The sequence below is a fragment of the Calidris pugnax genome, unplaced genomic scaffold, assembly GCF_001431845.1.
Source record: "Calidris pugnax isolate Ruff unplaced genomic scaffold, ASM143184v1 scaffold95, whole genome shotgun sequence".
NCBI lineage: Eukaryota > Metazoa > Chordata > Aves > Charadriiformes > Scolopacidae > Calidris > Calidris pugnax.
Genome location: NW_015090885.1, coordinates 2926440 through 2947259, shown reverse-complemented (window position 1 = coordinate 2947259; position 20820 = coordinate 2926440). Strand labels below are relative to the sequence as shown.

General features: G+C 35.8%; 1 protein-coding gene across 1 annotated transcript in view; it reads left to right on the top strand.

Annotated features, from left to right (window-relative positions):
- GBE1 (glucan (1,4-alpha-), branching enzyme 1) overlaps positions 1–20820 on the top strand; it is a 158917-nt gene that overhangs the window by 127829 nt on the left and 10268 nt on the right. The window contains exons 13-15 of the mRNA XM_014947262.1: positions 5069–5253; positions 6339–6469; positions 18466–18583. Of these exons, the coding sequence (XP_014802748.1) occupies positions 5069–5253; positions 6339–6469; positions 18466–18583 (434 nt within the window). The remainder of the gene's footprint in view (positions 1–5068; positions 5254–6338; positions 6470–18465; positions 18584–20820) is intronic.

The following is a 20820-nucleotide window of genomic DNA, read 5'->3' as shown; positions in this document are numbered from 1 at the left end:
AGAAAGTCATTATAACAGAAGCCGTCATTTAGTGCTATATAAATTAAATCAATGTTATTCTGGTAGAAAATAAGAAACTACCTTTCTAGATAAACTGAAAGATCTCTTTTTCAAGTGACAAGTCAGACATCTCAGGAAATTCCTCAAAACTTCATTCTGTAGCTGGCCTGGTGGTTCTAGTCAGCTATAGTGGATAGAGTACTGAATCCCTGGTGTGACCTATGGTAACTATATTAAGGACTCAATACTTTCCTATGTCTTTGATACGCTAGAGGCATGCTTATGGTTTTTCATGACTATCACACCAGAGGAGATGCATTCTTTGATACTTTAATTCAGGTAAGATTAAGCATCCCTTCCCTTTTCCCCTAGGAGATATGGAAGATCCGAGTTTCAAAACAAATAGGATGTTTATCCTGATTGTTGTTATAGGTTGGAAGTAGAAAACATCTGATATTTTCAGAAAACTGGAGAAAAATACTTTTCTCACGGAACTGATTTTACTGATAGTTCTTCTTACCACTTTCTCATATGTGATGTTTCCTGTAGCCTAGGTTTTATACAGGAATTTCAATAGAATTGTTTGCTTGAATTGATTTTTATTACTGTTTTGAGGACCAGTATGTCATTGAATACTAGTGCTGGAGAGATAAAAAAAACATGAAGGTCTCAAAGTCATCCACCCTGAGTGTTTCAACAGGAGTCCATTTGGAATTTCATTTTATCATATTGTTGCATGGATTACAAAATTAAATGAATGCTTGTAATGAAGCTCACTGTCTTGTAATTTGAAAGCAGTATAGAGCTTCTTATTTGGTTTTGGTAGTTTGAATGTTAAGTTTAATTACTTAAGGACCTGAAGAACATTCGGTACAAACATGAGTAAATATGAAGTATCAGAACTGCTTAATATCCAAGAGCTTCACAACAAGGGAAAATGCAGATTAATTGTTTGAAATAATTATTTTTTGAAATAATGAAAATTATCTTATGCTATCTAGATCTGGCTTACATTGTTTCTATTTATAATCTGCAGATTGTTGCATTGTCATTATTGTTCACAAAGGTAGTGAAGTTAAATTCAAATCAGTTACAGCTCCTGGATGAGCTGATTATCTGGATGGTGTAAATTGGCATGACTCTACTTACTTTCATAGGAGTACATTGTGGTGGAACTGCTGAAATTCTTTCCCAATGTGTCCTGTCTTAGTTTAAAAACTTGTTCACCTTATACACCTATTTAAATTTCTTACCTTTTATTTATCAAATAAACTACTTGCTTTAACTGCTTTTAAAGAATTTAATGTCATACTTAATTCAAAATACAAACAAATCAAAACAATAGGCATCTCTTGACACTGCCTGCTGCATCTTTTAAATACGCCTTCAGTTCTGCTTAGCCTGATTCTTTGAGACAGAATTGCTAGTAAAGATGTCTAAAGAAGAGAGATCAAGAAAGTTTAATGACCTGTGGGGCACAGCTTCAAAGTAATCATCATCAGCATAACTACTTTGTGGTATAAATGCATTTCTAGCCTAATGTGTGATGTGTGTGTAAAGTTTCATTATAGTAATAGAAAGTTAATTTAGTTGTTGGATTTGTGATCTTGAAATCTTGTACGTAGCAAAGTTGTCCAATATGCACATATGTAGGAAATAGCGAACTTGAACTAATTCCTAGATAAAATTAGTATGCATTGAACTTTGATGATTTGTCTTTGTTTTGTTTCTCTAATCAAAATTTCAGTTAATTTCAGTTTTGTTCTCTGCCTCCCCCACATTAGTTCCATTGTCTTAATTTGCATCGTTTGTAGCAGCTGGCTTCTTGTCAATCTGTAGTTTGAACCTTTACATCAAACAGCAAATTAATTACAGGGAAAGAAATCCCAATAGTACTTCTATGCTTAGAGGCTTTCACAATTATCAGGAAGTGAATGTTGATGACTTCTGTTAGAAATGAGAAGTGGAACATGGGGAAGGGGGCAGTGCCTGCTTCACAGGTACCATTAGTTATCTCTAGACTTAGGTGTTGGTCAGTTAACTGTACCTTCCCTTTTCTGGACCTTCCCCTCAATTGTTGTAAAGTCAAACTAGGAAAAAATAGAAATTAAGAAAAAAATAGTATGACGTATTTTTTGGTAAAAGATGCATAACCTTAATGCGTCTCAAGTATGGAAGCACTCTCAGGAGTTTATTGGAAGGCCTGTTGGTATCGTAAATGTTAGTTCCTTTTCCCTATATCACATCTTAAAAACAACGAAAAAAGCCTACTTGAATTAGTTCTGTCATAATTAATCTGTTTTTCGTTCCGTGAAGATAAATCAAGGGACCCTTTTAAAATTAAAGAACATGTACAAAAGGCTCACAAGTACATTTTCTGGAAGGTGCCCATAGAAACAAGTTTAAAATGTGAGCAGCGTTTAGAACTTCACCGTGCTTTTCTGACATCTACAAGCAATTTAGCCTTCTGTCAAGTTGCTGTACTTTGTTAAAAACCTTTTTTCTTAATGGCCATTAGTAATGGTTAGGAAATTAACATTGCTTCTGTATTTTGCTGTACTTGTTTGTTTTTTTTTTTTTTTTTAAAAAAAGCCAAACAACAAAACAGCATTCCAATAACACTAGTTACTGTGATGGGGAAATAGACAAAATGAGTGGCGTGGGGAAGTGCTATGCATATGGTATAAACACAAAGGAGATGTGCTCTACTTTCGGTGAAATACTCTATTGGAATGATGGGCTAGTTTAGTCTAATTTATTTGCTATTCTATTGCTCATTTCCCCCATTTTTATGTTTTCCTTGAACAAATAGGTAAGATTTCCTTTGCTATCTTTTCAAGATACACATCATCTCTGTCTTTCTGATGGTTTTTGCTGTCTTTAACTGACCTATCTCATGTAGTCTATCTTTTCAATAGCGTGCAGATCACAAAGGAAAGTAATACCTTGCCCAGCTCTTAAGAGAATATTGAATTTGGTAAGATACAGTGTCTGTTTTGTAGAAATATCTTCCTCATTTTCTGTACCGTATTGTTAGCATAGTTTAAGAGCTCAGTCCAGCATTATTCCAAGGTCATTTTCAAAGTCCTGCTGTGCTTCTGATTCTTTTATATTTGTCTCTGGTTTTGAGCTGAATGTGAAATTTAGTGGTTTAGCTTTTGAATGGGAAATTTAATTTACAACTTGTCAGTTCATTTACAAAATGGATACCACTGTGAAGGATTCTCCTAAATATATATGCAGCCTTTCTCTTTTGTTCTCTGTTCGTTTCTTTGTTCCCGTGAAGCATGGAAATACACAAAAATCACTTTGAAAATCTAAATTCATAGCTGTCACTGCTGTGGCCATATCCTCCGGGCCTTCCAGGCTGCGCCAACTGTGTGAGACAGCAGATGGTGGCTGCACATGCAGGGTATCCATCCAGGAAACAACACTTGCCTTCTCTCAGCATCCCTGCCCTTTGTCTGCCCACGAAACTCCAGTTTATTGACAAAACTTGAGTAACTGGTTGTAGAAATATTACGTTCTTTTTTTTTTTTAATAAATAAACCCCTCTTAAATTTGATTATATTCCTTCCCATACGTAAGTGGTGTACCTGGTAGTGTTGTCTCTGTTTTATGGTGAGTAGGCATTATGTGTAATCTCTGAAATGTTTGTGATAAATCAGCTATCGTAAGCTTTGAAATGTATGTTTTACTTTCAACATTTTAATCCTGTGTGAGATGAATAGTCCAAAATGACTGAGAGGCTGCTAGGCAGTGGGTTGTAGCACGAGTTAGAACCATTAAGTCTATCTTGGATTTGTCTCAAACTGTAACAATGACAGTATATGAAATAATACAACTTTGTATACATGGAAGTAATTCAAAATACTGAGTCCCAAATGAGGCATTGCTGCAAATCTTAAGCTTTGACAGCTGAGATTTGCTTCAGAGAGTCTACGTAAGAGAAGCTAAGCTTTTCTTGATTAAATTACACCTTTTTCTCTTTAATGGAGTGTGATCTTAGTCTGAATAAACCTATTCCTTTTCTTAAAGTGAAGTCTATTCAGTAGTTGTGTGGGCTAGATAATCATGATGAGACAGGCAAACTTGTGAAGCATTACTGCTATAGAAAACTAAATTGAAATACAATGGCGTTTGCATACACACAAAGGGACCTGAACTGGTGGGCACACAGAAGAATCCAGCGCACAAACATGCCTCATCACAGCCTGAACTGTGTCTCTTGTGCTTATGATGCTGAGTGTTATGTTTGGAAAAGGAGCTCCCCTTGCAAGGTTGATGAATTGATGCATACTGTTAGATCCTCGAGATGTCACGCCCCTGAAGTCGCTTGTTTTCAGTATCAAATACTGAATGCATCATCAATAAGCATAGTGCTTTACTCTCTATAATCGAGCTTGCTACTTGAACTAGGATATCTTTATTTGAATTTTTCTAGGAAATGAAGAACTGATATTCAAGTCGTCATCTTTAACAGTTATCTTTATACCACTGGAAACAATGACAGCACTATTTTTAGCCAGGATAAAAAAAGTCAAAAAAGCAGTCAAAATGCATCCAACTGGTGCTTTGATTGTTTGAAGTTTAACTGATAAAATGGGAGATTTCTGTGTCTCTGGTTATGTGAATGATAGCACTGATTTCTGTTAAATGCTCTAAAACAATGGATTTCCAAGTTGAAGTGATGTTTTCAGGTTTCATAGTGACTCTAAAACATGTATCCCGGTTAACTGAGTTTCTGTTGCCCTTACTAAGGGATGGGAATGAGAAATTTTTATGCATAGATGCATGGTAGCATAGAGGTTATAATTCATTCACCACTTTATACTGGAGTCCATGGGTATTTTGCTCTGATATTTTTATTGGCCAAACAAACCCGTTAACAAGCATGAAAGTTCTGGGAGACTTTTTAATAATAAAACTACCGATTTATATATGGAGAATTATTCTTTGGAATGTAAAACTTGTAGAAAGGATATATACTTTAATGTATTTTACATTTTGCTGTTTTTGTGTAATTTTAGCATGTGATTTCACAGATCCTTAATATTTTTAAATACAGGTAACGAATTTGGACATCCAGAATGGCTTGACTTCCCCAGAAAAGGGAATAATGAGAGCTACCACTATGCCAGAAGACAATTTAATCTTACTGAGGATCATCTTCTTCGCTATAGATTCCTAAATGCATTTGATAGAGATATGAATAAATTGGAGGAAAGATTTGGCTGGCTTGCATCTCCCCAGGTAAGCTTTATATACTAAATGATAAGTTTTTAGTCACCAGTTGGGTACGTGTTCAGAATAACAACAATGCTAAATTTGCATGCAGAAATTTTAAACAGCACTTTATTATGCACCGCGTTATGCCCCACCATATATTTCAAGTTGTCAAAACATGTCACTGAAATATCTTCCACAGATAATAGAAATCTGAAGCAGTCTCCTTTTAGCTTCATAGCAAGCCCTTTTCCTATTATTTTTGCTATTTTTATTTAGTTACCGCAGATTGGATAAAGCAGACTATAAAATTGTGTGTAATCCAATCCAAGGATTGCTTTGGGAAAGTGTAAATTGTTCTGATGATTTACTTCTCTACAAATAATTACTCTGTTACTGAGAAAACCCTTTCAGTAGGGTATTGTCTAAGTTATAGTCTTCCAGTCTTCAACCTGTCACTTTTTTATTTGCCTTTTTTTTAACCCAAATATTGCACTACACTTATTATCAAAGCAACTCAATTCTTATAATTTCTCAGTGTTTAATTATTTCATACTAGTCGTAATCCGCTTTAAGGAATTTTGTTTAAATGGCTGTCTAGTTATTAATGGCTTTAGCAAATAGAACAAAGGTGGTATGTGCAGCAGTTTAATGTGGCTTATCAAAGCTATTTCTCACACAGATTTTATAAAACAGAAACAAAAAAAAAATCCAGTGCTTCATTTTCTAAATTACTAGATGTGATGCAGATCTCCATGAAAAATAGACTGAACGTTTGATTTGATAAATGGGATCCATATTTTATAAAGTGTGATAAAAAGACCACATTACCAATCTTTATGCAAGAATCTTAAGTGCTGTATACCTAACATGCTTCTATCTCTTTAACTTTACATCGCATTATAAAAAGTAAGCCATGGTTTAGTAATCAAAAATTTTATATGACAGTACATAGGTAAACAATTTCAGTTTGCCTGTTAATGCCCTTATCTATGTTGTTAGAATCTTTGACTGTTTTACTTGAAATGTTTTTTTTTTTTTTTTTTTTTTGGCTAATTCATTTGGAAATAAAATGTTTTATAGGATTGAATTTTTATTTTTTTCTTTCCTAGGCCTATGTGAGTGAAAAGCATGAATCCAATAAGGTCATAGCGTTTGAGAGAGCAGGTCTCATTTTTATTTTCAACTTCCATCCGTATCAAAGTTATGTGGACTACAGAGTGGGTATTGAAACTCCAGGAAAATATCCTTTTCTTTACTGTATTTCTTGTACAGAAAAGCTTTAGAAGTTAAAAACTAATTTTATTTTTCTGATATGAATGCAAACTGTATTTAAAAGGTAAGAAACCACGTTTTTGTCATTAGTATAGTCTTGCTTTAATTCTTAGTGTACAGCAAAAAAAAACTTATAAATTTGCCTTCTTCGTAAGAGACCATTTTCTGGAACACAAAAATAGAAATAGTGATTTAAAGATTGTGTTAGTTTCCTTGTGATGCCTGGTTTTTTGAAAGTATGTTGAGGCATGTAACAGCAAGTAACTTCTACTTGTTAAATAAGCCGCAGAAATGACCACAGCATGACGAGGCTGTGCACAGAATCACGCAGGAAAATACATTAGTTTACAACATTCCTGATGAAGATTTAAAATTTCTCTCTTATAATTAGGTCGACTGAGAATGTGTTCTTAGCTCAGCTGAGAAGTGGTAAATTATTACTCCTGAGTAATTGACTGGTAATTCTTAGCACTGAGGAAGATCGAAGAAAAATAACGCTAACTTGCCAGAGGAATTTTGTTTGCCCAAATTCAGTTTGTTTCAAGTGCTTTGACAAACAGAACCTAGTGAATCTTCATGAGTCAGTAAAAGCACTGCAGTTCCAAACTTGTGGCCTACTCTCTTTTTATTTATTATCAACTTCAGTAAACTCCTGTGGTATTTTATGTGCTTTTGTTCATGTAGCATCTTATTACTCTAACTCTTGATCACCATTGATATGACCTGCATGATCTCAGGCCTTAGCAAGATTGTGGTTTAGAAACATCAGGTCAAACCCACCTTCTTCAGTGCCTTCACCTCTGTGCTGCTACTGAAACTTTTGGAAAAGGGAGAAGTAGTAGTAAAGAGTAGTAAAATCTTAATCTGGTGTTGGGAGATACCAGTACTTGAGTATCATAGTGTTCAGGTATCCACTCATTTAAGTTGGTGCTACTGCTCTTCATCTCTCTTCTATGAAATGCTTCGAGTTCTACATATAGAAAAGGTGTAACTTCATTGTTAAGGACTACAGCATGTTACAGAATTAGCATGAGTTTTTTGCTCTGATACACAGATACAGTTAAATCCAAACCACATTTTGTTGTTCACTTTCTGCCTATTTCAAGGATACTAGAGATTCAGTTATCGGAAATACTTAAGAAATATTTCCAAAAATTCTCGCTCTTAATAACTTCTGTCACTTATTTTTTTCTCTTTTCCATAACATGTCTTCAGGCATGTATTTAATTGCAATTATGTATGAGGCTGTCTTCCTGATTTTGTTTTCTGGTTTGTGCTAAAGGAATTAAATAACTAGCTATTGTTTTTCTGCATTTGTAAATGCACTGCACGCATTGTTGCAAAAATCCTACTCCTTGACACTTACAGCTAAGATGGGACTAAGCTGTGCTAAGGCACTTCTGAAACTTCTTGGGCTTTCTTTATAGAAATATTTTTATGATCAGTCTGTTGACAGAATATTTAATATAAACAGCCTTTTGGTTCTTATCAACACTAAATTTTTCAGTCATTTCAAAAAATATTTCATATATCTATTTTATAGCACCAGTATCTCCTTTCTCCTTATAAATTAGGCATTTACTGTTTGTATAGAATCCTGAACTCCCTTTTCAGCTGAGGCTGCTGTACAGTAGCTCTTCTGGAACAAATTGCAAAATCTTCTTTTCACTGCGTTTACTTCGCAAATCAAGGCCTGGTTGGATTTCAGTAAGTTGGTCTGTTGCTAGCTTACTCGGGGCATTGAAGTAACTTTCTACTGCATCTTGATCAGAAACATTTTTTTTTTTTTTTTTTTAAGTGTAAGCAGAAACTTATTGGAAGATGTTTCCTTTTCACTTAGTAGAGGATAAGACGGTGTTTTTTTTTTTACATCCTTTGTTTATTTTGGTTCACTGAAAATTATACTGAAACATAACAGTGCAAATGTGTCCAAAACAAACGTGATATGAACAAGGTATACAGATAATATTTCATATTTGCACTTTATATCATATTTTAATATGTTAGTATCTGTACACATCCTTGTCTCTTAAGTATGTGCAGTATAATTTTATTTACATCATATATAGTTTAAATTGTTAGAGCATAAAGATCCATATTAGTTCTTTATTCACTAAACTGAAGTTTTTATTACTAATGGAACTGCCAGTTACGAACAGTGTATTTGCTTTTGTTAAGGTGCTTTGTCTGACTAATCCCTCCTGCCTCAAGCAAACAGTGGATTTTGTGGTTCTCTGTCCTCAGTGTGTGACATGTTCCGCTGCCTCTGGCAGGAGCAGACAGCTCTAAACACTACTGCTGCTCTTAATTCTCTTTGAAACACAGCGCATCTTCAGCTCCAAGAGCCTTGTTCATGTGGTAAAAGAAGCATCTGTCTGGTTTTACAGCATTGTGTGGTTTGCAAGTATCAGAGGAAGTAGTTCTCTTAATTTAGTGTTCTCATTTAGGAATCTCAAATACAGAATATTCCCAAAATGAAAAATCACCTTTTCTACAACCAAAGGCTGTGCTGCCATTCAGTGAGGACAGGCTAGAGAGTTGCACAGAGAGGAAGCTGATGAAGGTTGGCAAATTGTAGGGTCCTGCACCTAGAGAGGAGTAATTCCATGCACTGATACAAGTTAAGTGTTGACCTGCTGGAAAGCAGGTCTGCGGAGAGGGACCTGGTAGTCCTAGAGGACAACAAGTTGTCCATTAGTCAGCACTATTCCCTTGTGGTCAAGAAGGCCACAGGTCTTCCGGGGTGCATTAAAAAGAGTGTGGCCAGCAGGTCAAGGGAGGTCATCCTCCCCCTCTACTCTGCCCTGGGGAGGCCACATCTGCTGTGCTGTGTCCAGTTCTGGGCTGTCCAGTTCAGGACAGACAGGGAACTACTGGAAGGAGTCCAGCAGAGGGCTGCAAAGATGATCAAGGGAATGGAGCACCTCTCTTATGAGGAAGGGCTGAGACCTGGGTCTGTTTAGCCTGGAGAAGATAAGACTGTGAGGGGATCTCATCGATGCTTATAAATGTCAAAGGACAGGTGTCAAGAGGATGGGCCAGACTCTTTTCAGTGGTGCCCAGCGACAGGACAAGGGCCAACAGGCACAAACTGGAACACAGGAAGTTCTGTCTCAACACGAGGAAAGTATTCTTTAATTTGAGTGTGGCAGAGCACTAGGACAGGCTGCCCAGAGAGTTTGTGGAGTCTCCTTCTCTGGAGAGTTTGTTGAGTCGTCTTCTCTGGAGATATTTGAAACTCACCTGGGTGCATTCCTCTCCTGCCTGCTCTAGGTGAACCTGCTTTTGCCAGTGTGGTTGGACTGGATGATCTCCAGAGGTCCCTTCCAACCCCTGCCATTCTGTGATCCTTCCCCTATTCATTTTATTTTGTGGCAGTTAAATGCCTGAACCAGGGAAAATTCTGGAATTTTCCAGAAAATCCTCTGGAACATAACTGTTGCCAACTGGCTCTTGGTCTGATTTAACTTTGGATTTTTTTTGTCTGAAGGAAGGAACCTTCTTTTCAGTATCTTGAATTCTGAAGATGCAAATAATTCTGTACAATACATATACTTAAGCAGATACACACCATAGAAATCTCACTTCTGTTTAGTACTGCTTGCTAGCAAAGTCTTTGGATAATAAGTTTTCTGTAAACACCTTAAGCATACCTAAACTTTTCATTTTTGTTCTGAATAGGAGAAAGCTAAGCTTGTACTTTATATAAGTGTAACTGATACTTTGGCATTAGAACTGAGAAGATGCAGAGAATCACTGAAATGCTTCTCTGAAAACAAGCTCAGAAGCAGAATCATGTTACAGAAGTTCCTTAAGCATCCTCTGTGACACTAAATCTTCAGAATTATTTCTCCACTCTAAAAGAAATTCTTTGTGATCCCTTTGGAACTTTTACATGAGGCAGAAATACGTAAAAACAAGAATTTGTTGTCATTCTGTTTGGATTTTTCTTAGAAATTGGTAGATTTTTATTCGATACTGTGAGGCAGTTAAAAATTCCTGTTAAAAAGTTTACCAGAATGATATTGGGAATGATGATCCTTTCAGTGCCTAGGTTTAAGTTTGTTTAATGAATTGAATTAGTGAAATCAGTGCATGTAGCACTTGTCATTAAATTTGCCTTTATTAAGTGGATGGCTTTGGCCTATTAGTATATTGTGGTAATATGTATCACTGAGCTGTTGTCATATGTAGTTTCCAGCTATGTTAAAAGACAAAGAGCTTCCTGCCTCTCTGGCCTACACTTTTGTAGGTGTTCGTTCCTCTGTTCTGATCTTATTGAAAATATCATTATTCTTTCAGGTGTTCTTTATTTGTAGGCTGTTTGCGTAGCGAGCCTTATTGTACTTTCACAAGAGAAGTGTTAGTCAGTAGCCATTAGAGTCCTGGTCCCACTTGGTTTGGAAAGTCTTTTCCTGACTTTCAGAAAAAGTCCAAAAACAGTCAGCCAGTCAAAAACTATATGAAGAGTCACAGCTGGCTTGGAGTTAGTTTTTCCTTCTCTTTTACACTGCAGTCTTCTCTCTTGACTTATTTCCCTTGACGCTGGGTTGCTCTGTTCTACGATGATGTACCCTAGTGTAAGACATTCAAGGACTGAGACCTTAACTTTATATGTGAGTGTGGAAGTCTCTAAATGTTGTTGAGCAATATGAATCGCTACTTGCTTGCCTCTATTTGTGCCTTGACATTTCACGTTGCCATATATTGCTAAAGTGCAAGCAGTAGAAAAATGTCATGGGAAGAAATGGTTATTTTGTTTAAAATATTGCCATTTTTTACATGGCATAACATAGCAAAGCCTTGCAATGCTAGAGTGAATGAATACCAGCGTCATATGCTTATTGTTGGCATGAATTTAGGATGAATAAAGTCAGAGTTTTCATAAGAAATAGCTAGATGAGACCCGAGTTATCACAAATATTATCATCAAAATGCAAAAATAAACTTTTCTGGGGGGAAACAAAAAAAAAAATCAAAAAAAAAACACCCAACAAAAAACCAACCAAAACCCATAACATAAATTCAGGCTCTCTGACATTTGCAACCTGCACCTAGAGCTTCTAATGAGCAAATAAGGTCACTTGAATGAGTCACTGGGATGCGATTGCTGAAGGCAAAGAGGCTGCTTTGCAGGCTGCTTTGAAGTGCAGTTATGTAGCTGTCCCTGCCTATTAGAATTCAGGGGGTATCCAGCACGTGGAGACAAGGGACTTAATTTAGGATCAGCCAAATGCCAAATTCATTCAAGATAGTTGATACATTAAGGTTAATAGGTGTGAATAAGAAATATAGCACACTAATGTGGGAATGGATCTTCGATCTGTGTAGGAAAAAGCACAGGTTTCCAGCACTATGAGTCTGTGTAACCATTAGAGTGGCATATACTATTGTCCAATTTCTGTTTCATTATGTGAAGGAAAAAGAAAAACATTTCTATCCTCATGCTGGAATTTTACTTCATAAATTATGCTCTTTCAGAAGCTTTTTCATGAGAAACAGGCAGCTTGAGCTAACAAATTATTTCTGCCTAATTTGCTTCAGTTTTGAGATAGATGAATAATCAACATCTAGGTCAGTTGTTTCTAGTTCTCTGATTGTAGATACAATTTTGAATGTGAACAGGAAACCATTCATAATTTTCCATTTTTATTTTTTTAAATACTGACTAGACATTTCTTTGGGGTAGTGGTTGATTCCAAGGCCTGTCTGCAGTAAAAATTCAATATGGAAAGCTCCTTTCTTCTAGTCAAAAGGAACATGGCTGAAAGGAAGGAGAAAGAACAGGAAATGGACTTAAAGATTTCAGGAACAATTTCCCTTCCATTAGATCCCAGACTGTTTTTTGTTAAACAAATTTTCTGCAGTGTTGGAAATCTCATTAATATTAAGCTAAATTGTATATATCCCCCCACTTTTTTTAACAAGGCTTGTTATTTTGGCACAAAAGTAAATCAGCATTTGATGTTCATGATTACCAAGCTATATGGATTTATGTATCTAAATTTATACTTGGTTTAAGCAAAAAGCATCCATATTTGGTTGAAGCAAAAAGATACAGTATCCCCCTCCTCCTCAGTACTGTGTTGTGAGTTCAGTGCTAAATGGCTTCAACAAATATCCTGAGTCGAAGTTCATTAGACCAAGTGTTTCATTTAATTAGAAAATTCATTCAAATACTCTCTAATGTGCTTTTTCTCAATAGTAGGTTGACCCTTTAGTCTTCTCCAAAATTAGGAGTGCATGGAGAGGAGGAACAAAGGTAACCTTCATCTTGAAATTAATTATACTATTTTTTTCAGTTAAATTCAAAAATTATTAAAAACAAAAGGGCCTGACCATTTCAGACTCTTTACAGTCCTCCTTGCAGCTGTACTTCCCTTCATCATCTCTGTGTTTATGGTGCATTTGATGACTGGGTTCTTGTTTTCCTTAATGTATCTTAATAGCATATATTGTGTCCCCTTAGCTTCTGTGTTACTGTCTGTGTATTCTTTTATTCCTAGCTTGAAAATCTAGCTTCACTTTCTTTAGGCTTCTTTCTAGGATATGAGGTGAATGGAAAGTTCATTAATTAGCCATATTGATCTGTGGCTATATTTCTTGTTCTGTGTGCATATTAATAATTCATAAGTTATGCTTGTGCCCATAGCTTGTTTTTTTTACAGAATCGATTTCTTTGAGAAATTGCTGGTGTTTGGGATTCTTTCCCTCTCTTTCCATCCATCTTGAGAATAACAATTGTCAGTTCTACAGCTGCTGGTGTGCCAGGCTTTCATTTTTCTCCTTTTGTTTCTTGTCTTCGCTTATTGCCAAAATCTCTTATTTTACAGGTAGTATTTCGGCAGTGAAAATTGTTTCCAGGACAGCTTATCTGTTCTTGCTTTCTGTAGGGTGAATATATTCCTTTGGCTCTGGCTCTTTACTGTTGCCTTTGACTTTTCAAACCAGCTAATGCCTTTGTACATGAAAATCATGTGTTATCTTCATTGTCATCCTGGCGACTTCTCCATCTGGGCACTCTTTCCCAGAGCTGGGCACAGCCTTTCCTAAGAAAACAGTGCTGCTGTCAAGCAAGTGTTGGAACGTGTTACTCAGAGAGGTTTTACAGGCTCAGTCTTTGAACATTTTCAAGACCTTACTGGGTAAAGCTCTGTGCAATCTGGCCTGACCCTGTAGCTGACTTCCAGAGGTCCCTTCCAGACTGACTCATTGTTTTTCCCATCCTATGACTTGTGATCCTTGTCTTTTCTCCTTCAGGCTTACTTATGATACTGTGCCCTAACCTTCTGTGAGTAAACTCTTGTGGGAAGTGAAAGTCACCTTTCTTGCCTAGGTGAGCTCGCTTCTCTGATTAACTTATAACTTCTAAACGGTGCCATTCCTGAAGAGCAGCTTTCCGCAGGTTTTTTGTGTTATTTCAGTAAAGTTCTTAAAGATGAGTAAGTGTTAAAAAAAAACAAAAAAAACAAACCCCAACAACAAATCACAACCAAACATCAAACATGAGAATCCAGTGAACGCATGAGGTAGATGGAAGTTCAGTATGTGCTTGCTTTCTGTCTGCACTGAAGGTAAGCATGACTCTGACTCCATACTCCCAGTTCAATGTGTACATCTAAGCATGCAAGAGGTAAGTCACTTCATTGCACTTTGCTCTTTCACGCATTGAATCTCTAATTCCGTACACAGTCAGCTTCAGTTTTGAGGAGAGAGATGGTGAATTAACACATTCTATGAACTACCCTAAATTGAATTAATTAAAATTGAATTTTTCCCTTGAATAAGAGGCCTACCTAGGGAATATACGAAGTTCTCAAAGTGAAATGGGGGAGGGTTTCTCTTCTTTTTATTGAAATGGATTCACCTGGAGAAAATTAGCATGATATCTTCATAGTCACCTAGGTTGTAAGGGACCTTTACATTAGCCTGACACTGGCAAAATGACCACTAAACCATTCTTACATATTATGTCAAATCCCCTAGTTAAATATTTCTTGTTTTTTATACAGCTTTTACTTGTATATTTTGAACAATAAGTAAATATATGAAGCTGTCTAATGAAATATAGCCGCCTTAAGAAGAGAGTCTTTGTATGCTGTGTGCAGCTATGACCGCATATATACTGTAGCTGCTTCTGTAAAGAATTTACTGTAGGAAACGTTGAAAAAGGTTTTATGGGAAAGTTGTTTTGTTTATACAAGCAAAAAAACACCCAAAGCTTTCTCAGGAGACCCTGAACAAAGCATCCAGGTGTACCTTAGGTGTTTTTGTGAATAAATCTTTTAATCCACGTAGATGTAATAAGAATGAGTAAAATTTAATCTTGTTGCATGGTTGAAACTTGCAGCTCAGTTAGGCATGGAATCATGCCAGTGTTACTACCATTGCCCCTATAGCTGGTTCAGGACAGCCATCTGATCCCAAGGCTGCTTAAAAGATCAAAAGCTTTTCAAAGTGTTCCGATGTTTTCTGTTGTTCATACATATCTTTCTTTCTAGCCTAAACTCACTTTCTGAAAGTTTCTGTATACAGACAGCACAATTGTTGATACTTTTTGGTTCTGGACTTTTATCTTTGTCCCATCTTTATTGCCAGAACCATAGCCTCTTGCTTTTAGCTGAGAAATGCTAGTGAGATATAAATGAAATCTTTATTAGGTATTCTTTTGTATATAGAGAAGTGCAGTGGAAAAATGAGACCTGATTTACGATCAGGTCTGATTTATGAGTTAAAAAGAAAATAAATATTTACATACACATCCATGCTCTAGGGGCGTGGCTGGAAAGCATCAGAGAACCAGAAGTATGAATGCTTAAACATTTGATTGCACAAAAAATTAAAACTATAATCATTCCTAATCCCGATATTTTAAAACAGATTACAAAAGGATGAAGATGAAACCATCAAGATCACCTGTAGTCTTTTTGTATACGTTGGGTTACCCTTCCTATATGTCCAATCTTGCTCAGTTATGTCTAGACTTTCTAGCTGGATTTGAATATATTTGATTTGTGGTGGATGTTTATGTAAGTGAAACCAGACCATACATAAAAGAGTAGTTTCTTCATAAATATTCGGTAAGCCTAACCTTGTTTTACAACTGGTCAGTAGAAATTCTTATCTTCTCTTCTGCAAAGCTTTTAATTATGTTGGACCATCACCCCCACAAATAGCACTTGGATTCTTTCATCAATAGTAAAGGTTGAGGAACAAAATATAAATTATCCTATTTTATGATTACTTAGTGGTGTTTTATGTGTCATTAAACATGCATAAGATTAAATTAAAAAAATACGTTAAAATTTGTATTTCAAAACATTGTAAAAGCACAGTAATTCATTAATTAATGTAGTAGATAATGACAGCCTTTCCATTTCCAGCTCTGTCTATACAAGAGTTCATTGCGTTTGCTACTCTCCACTAGGAAGGAGAATAATGGTTAGGAAATTTAGTCTCAGCATCAAACTGAACAGAAATTGGCCTTTTTTTTTTTTCAGTCAGAGTACAGGCTAGTGTTTCCATCACTCTGTCGGTGAAACAAAAGAAACCCCACTGAAAAAGAAAATATTTCTATTATGTGCTTAATTAAAGTGCATAACTGTTTGACGGTTTCATGGAAGTAGTCTTCCAAAACCTAGATGCTCATAAAATTTTGAAAGGTGAAAAGCAGCTTTTCTGTGAGGTTGAAGTTGGAAGACAAACGTGCATGTTTACCAAACTAGTTGTTTTTCCCTGAGAAATATCTAATTTGTGAAGATCTTCAAATTCTTTTTGATCCCATTCTTCAGGATCTGGTTAATGGTATTTATGCCAAGGATGCAATGTTGTGAGGTGTGGAGAGGCACTGAATATTAACTTTGTTTTGCTAGAGAGCACAGCTAGATATACTTTTATAGCCTGGATTAAGGAAATGGGATAAATTGTTTTAAAATTAGCATAGCCATAACAATTGCATTTGCTGTAAATAGTTTTAAAGGAATCATTAAAGATGTCAGGGCTTTCAGCAACATTGATAAATTATTAAATTTAATGTATAGTGTAGATCACAGAAGCAGAGAGTGAAATGCTTGAGGGAGACATTCCCCTGCCACATTAATAAAATATATGGTGGAATAGTTGCAGCCATTGCTGATGCTGGGTTTGAAAGGGCACTGGAGAGAGTAACTAGAAGTTCTAGTTTGTATTTTTCAATGTTGTACATGATAACAAATGAATGGTAATTTGAATGTGTTTATAAAATAAAGGGTGAGGGAGGTGTGTATGTGGTGCACATATAAGGCATTGAGGACTAAAGCTGGCAAAGTATAATTTTCATAACTCTTTTCTTTAGCTTTTTTTTTTTTTAAATAAAGTAACAAACAAGAAGATTTTGCCAGCAAATGTGGTGATCTGCTGTTTCTCCCTTCAGGCACCTGCCCTCTAGAGATCAACAACTAACTTGGCAGTTCTGGGTCTTCCTCTCATTTTGCTGTAAATACTTGCAGGGAAGGGGTTTCTCAACATTAGTGATTTGATAGCTAATTGACAGCTCTGCTTCTATCCTCACGTGCATCTATTTTTCTTTGCCTTCTGTCAGCAAAACCTGTGCAATCTTCTGAACGGAAGTATTTCAGAGTGAATTTGCAGTTACTTTTAGTTTACACAACTTTTTATGTTATGTCATACTTCAATCTTTTTTTTTTTTTTTGTGGCTAGAGATTTAAATCAGTAAGACTGGCAGTTGGAAAACTTCCTAAATTCATCTGATAGAAAGTGTAAAAAACCTTAATTAAAAACAGTTCTGTTAATATCAAAATCCTTAGATTTTTGAGCAGGTCTGTTTTCAAAAGGTTGAGTAAATACAGAAGCATGAGAGCCATTTAAGAACTACTGACTTTGCCCAGGGAAGTTGTGGATGCCCCATCCCTGGAAGTGTTCAAGGCCAGGCTGGATGTGGCCTGCTCTAGTGGGAGGTGTCCCTGCCCATGGCAGGGGGGTTGGAACTAGATGATCTTTGAGGTCCCTTCCAACCCTAACCATTCTATGATTCTATTCTATGATTCTATGACTTGAGTGTTGCTTCAGTTTTCCCTAGTCCTATTAAATACAAGCTCTAGCAAAATACAGTCTTCCATGGTTTAAAAGTAAGGAAGCAGATTGTGGATTATGGAGCACCCTCTCTGTATATTTTGAGTCGTGGAGAGTGGAGGCTGAGGCTTTCTGTTGTAATTTCAGGAGGGAAAAAGATGTTTTAATTATGTTCAATCAAGAAATTCAAATATACTGAAATAATCATAAAATTAAAACATTCTATTTTTTGTTGTCCCAAATAAGAAGAAATTGACTTTTGAATATGTGTTGGCTCTTTATTTATCTATTTATTTTGTGACTTTCTTCTTTCAACATTATTTTATCTTTTTTTTTAAGTGAATCTGTTTGAATCTCTTAAGTGTCTGTACAGGTATTCCAACTCATTGGCACACACTGTTAAGTAACTCACCTCATTTTAACAACTGCAGACAGAGAATGTTTGTCTCTTAAGAGGTCTTCTCTTAAATATAAGCTTTCTTTTGTTCCTCTGTGCTATAATAATTCAAACTCTTCTGAAAAATTCTCAAAGGAGTTGTAGGGTGTTCTTCTCTAAAACTATATGCTCTTCTCATTAACACTTGATCAGATTCTGACAGACTGTAAAATATTGCTAAACACCAATTGATTTTTGATGGTCACAATTATGCAACTTTCTAAATGCAATTCAAATCCCCCCATTTTATTTAATGGTACATTTTAAAACTAGTTAATCACATAATTTCTAATATTCTGTATATTAGTCCACTCTTAAGTTTTCTCAATAAATTTTTTTTTGCTTTATATTGAGTATATTAGGATGAATTGTGTTGCAGCAGTTCTTCTACTTTTTTTACTTTGATTTATTTCTCATTTAAGAGTAACTTGGCATAGTTCCTTAATAGTAATTTTTAAGTATAAAATTCTTCTGGATTCTGATGCTGCAGAATATGGAGGGCATCAAAGGCTGGACCACAGTACAGAGTACTTCTCTGAAGAATATGCTCACAATTATCGACCTAATTCACTTCTGGTAAGTAAGATATTTTGTTCTGATTTCATCTGAGTAACTTCTGAAGTTCTTTTGCCAAATATGGAGTCTACTCTAGGAGTGGTTTTTTTGAGGGATGTTAATTTATTTTCTGAAATTGTCATTTCTACTGTATTCATACAAAGGCTAATGTTACAATTTGATTATAACCTTTAATGTTAACTGATTTTTCTCTTTTGACATTACATTTAAATCTGCATGCACTCTTGCAGTGTCTGGCACACAACATTCCTTGCCAACTTGCATGAAAACCTTCTAATGTGCTTTTCACTGAATTTCACTGAAATTGAATTGCCATTCTAAATATCATCATTTGCTTTATTTTCATGTTTGAGAAACTCCCACCTTAATGCTTGCTTTGTGATGTAAAGTTCTGTAGGAGCTGAAACTCGCTTTGCTTTCTTAAAATCATTTGCCTTAACTCCATAAACACGAATTAGAGCAAATCATGTGTTTGCCAGCTGGCTTTCTCCTCGGTTTACAGAAAAGCTTTACAAAACAGAACAGACCTCCTCTGTTCACATCAAGAATTTCCAGTCTTAAAGCTATATGAATAATGGATAAAGACTTCAGATGAAGTGGGAAGCATATCCTCGTGTACAATTTCTGTTAGCTGAGATGGTGCCTAATAAAAATTTACCTTTCTTTATTACTCTTGAAATCATAATCACTTGCCACAATTAACAATTTTAAAATATCATTTTTCCCATTCTTTATATATGCATACATATATGCACATGCTTCCCATTCTTTTTGTATGTATTTACCTATGTACATGTGTGTACATGTTCACAAGCACAACAGAATAAAATTCAAAAAGCCTGTGAATTAAGGCAGATTTCACTGAAAAAGTTCCGAGAACACTTATATTGCTGACTAGGTTTTCATATCTAAAACATATACATGGGTGAAGGGGTGCACATCTCCATGCATAGGTGTATTTATACACACAAACACCTGTAAGTTATACCTGCAATCTTAGCAGGCTACAGAAATGGAATATCTGCACTGATTTGTGTGGGCCGTTCCTCTTACATGACAGAACAGAGACATCAATTTCTATTGTCACATCTTAACATCTCTCATGAGATCTGAACTCCTGAGAATTATTGTCACTTTTAATATCTCTCTTTCTCCCTCTTACTGACATTCACTGTATTTCATTGTATTCAGGGTATTGGCATTTATCTCGTTTGCTTGTTTTAAAAAAGAATTATTGTGCTTTCATCATGCTTGGTGTAAAGGATTTTGGGAACATCTTTTGTTATTTATTTAAAGTATCATTATGTGACAATGTCTTCGTAGTGTGGGTAAGTATCTATGCTCATTTACACACAAAGAAACTAAGGCTCTAAGATTTAATTCCTGAAGGTTATGTAGCAAATTAATGCTTCCACAATTCTTGCTTTGTGTGTCCAATTCACATACCTTGCTTTGGTGACTGGAGAGCATTTTAATTGTCTACCATTAACTTAACTTTTGCAAGACAATTAACTGTGATTTGGAATGTATCTTTCACATTTAGACTTTTAGATGGTGGGTGCGAGTTATCCAAGATAGACAAAAATGCCACAAAATGTGAGGATGCAATTTTCTAGGAGCATGCGAACAATAAGGCATGTGACAAGCAAAACAGCAAATGCACTTTTGCAGCATAAACTATGGCATGGCAGTGGCACCTCTGGGTCAGAAAGAAACCCAGAAGTGTGGGTCATGTTAACTTTCTTTTATGTCCTTCAGCAATCCAATTCACAGACCACCTTCAGCCAACACCCCAGAAGATGCCACAGGCACCACGTAGAGGTAAAACAGTAGTAAAAGGACACCAAGTAACAGTAATTGGGGGAAAAAAATCTGGAAAATCTGACTAAATTCAGCAAGATAGAACTCCAAGAAAGAACATATGTTACAGTAAATACCTCCAGCTGCTCTGTTACAATAAAACGACGATGTTTTATTTTAAATAGCGATTTACATCCCAGTTTTTGGATAATCGGTTATCCTTGGGAGTTGCTTTAGTCTTAGTTGAAACTTCTAAAATCCAGGTAGAAGTCTTCCCCTCCTATTTCTTTTCAAAGAACATATGATCTACCCCAATAAATTCATAAAGGTTCTTTTCCTGCTGTTTAACAATTATCTTATTCTCTTTACATGATGCATGAGACGTAGGTTCCTTGTTTCAAACATTTTAGTTCCTCCTCCACCATAAACTTCAAAGA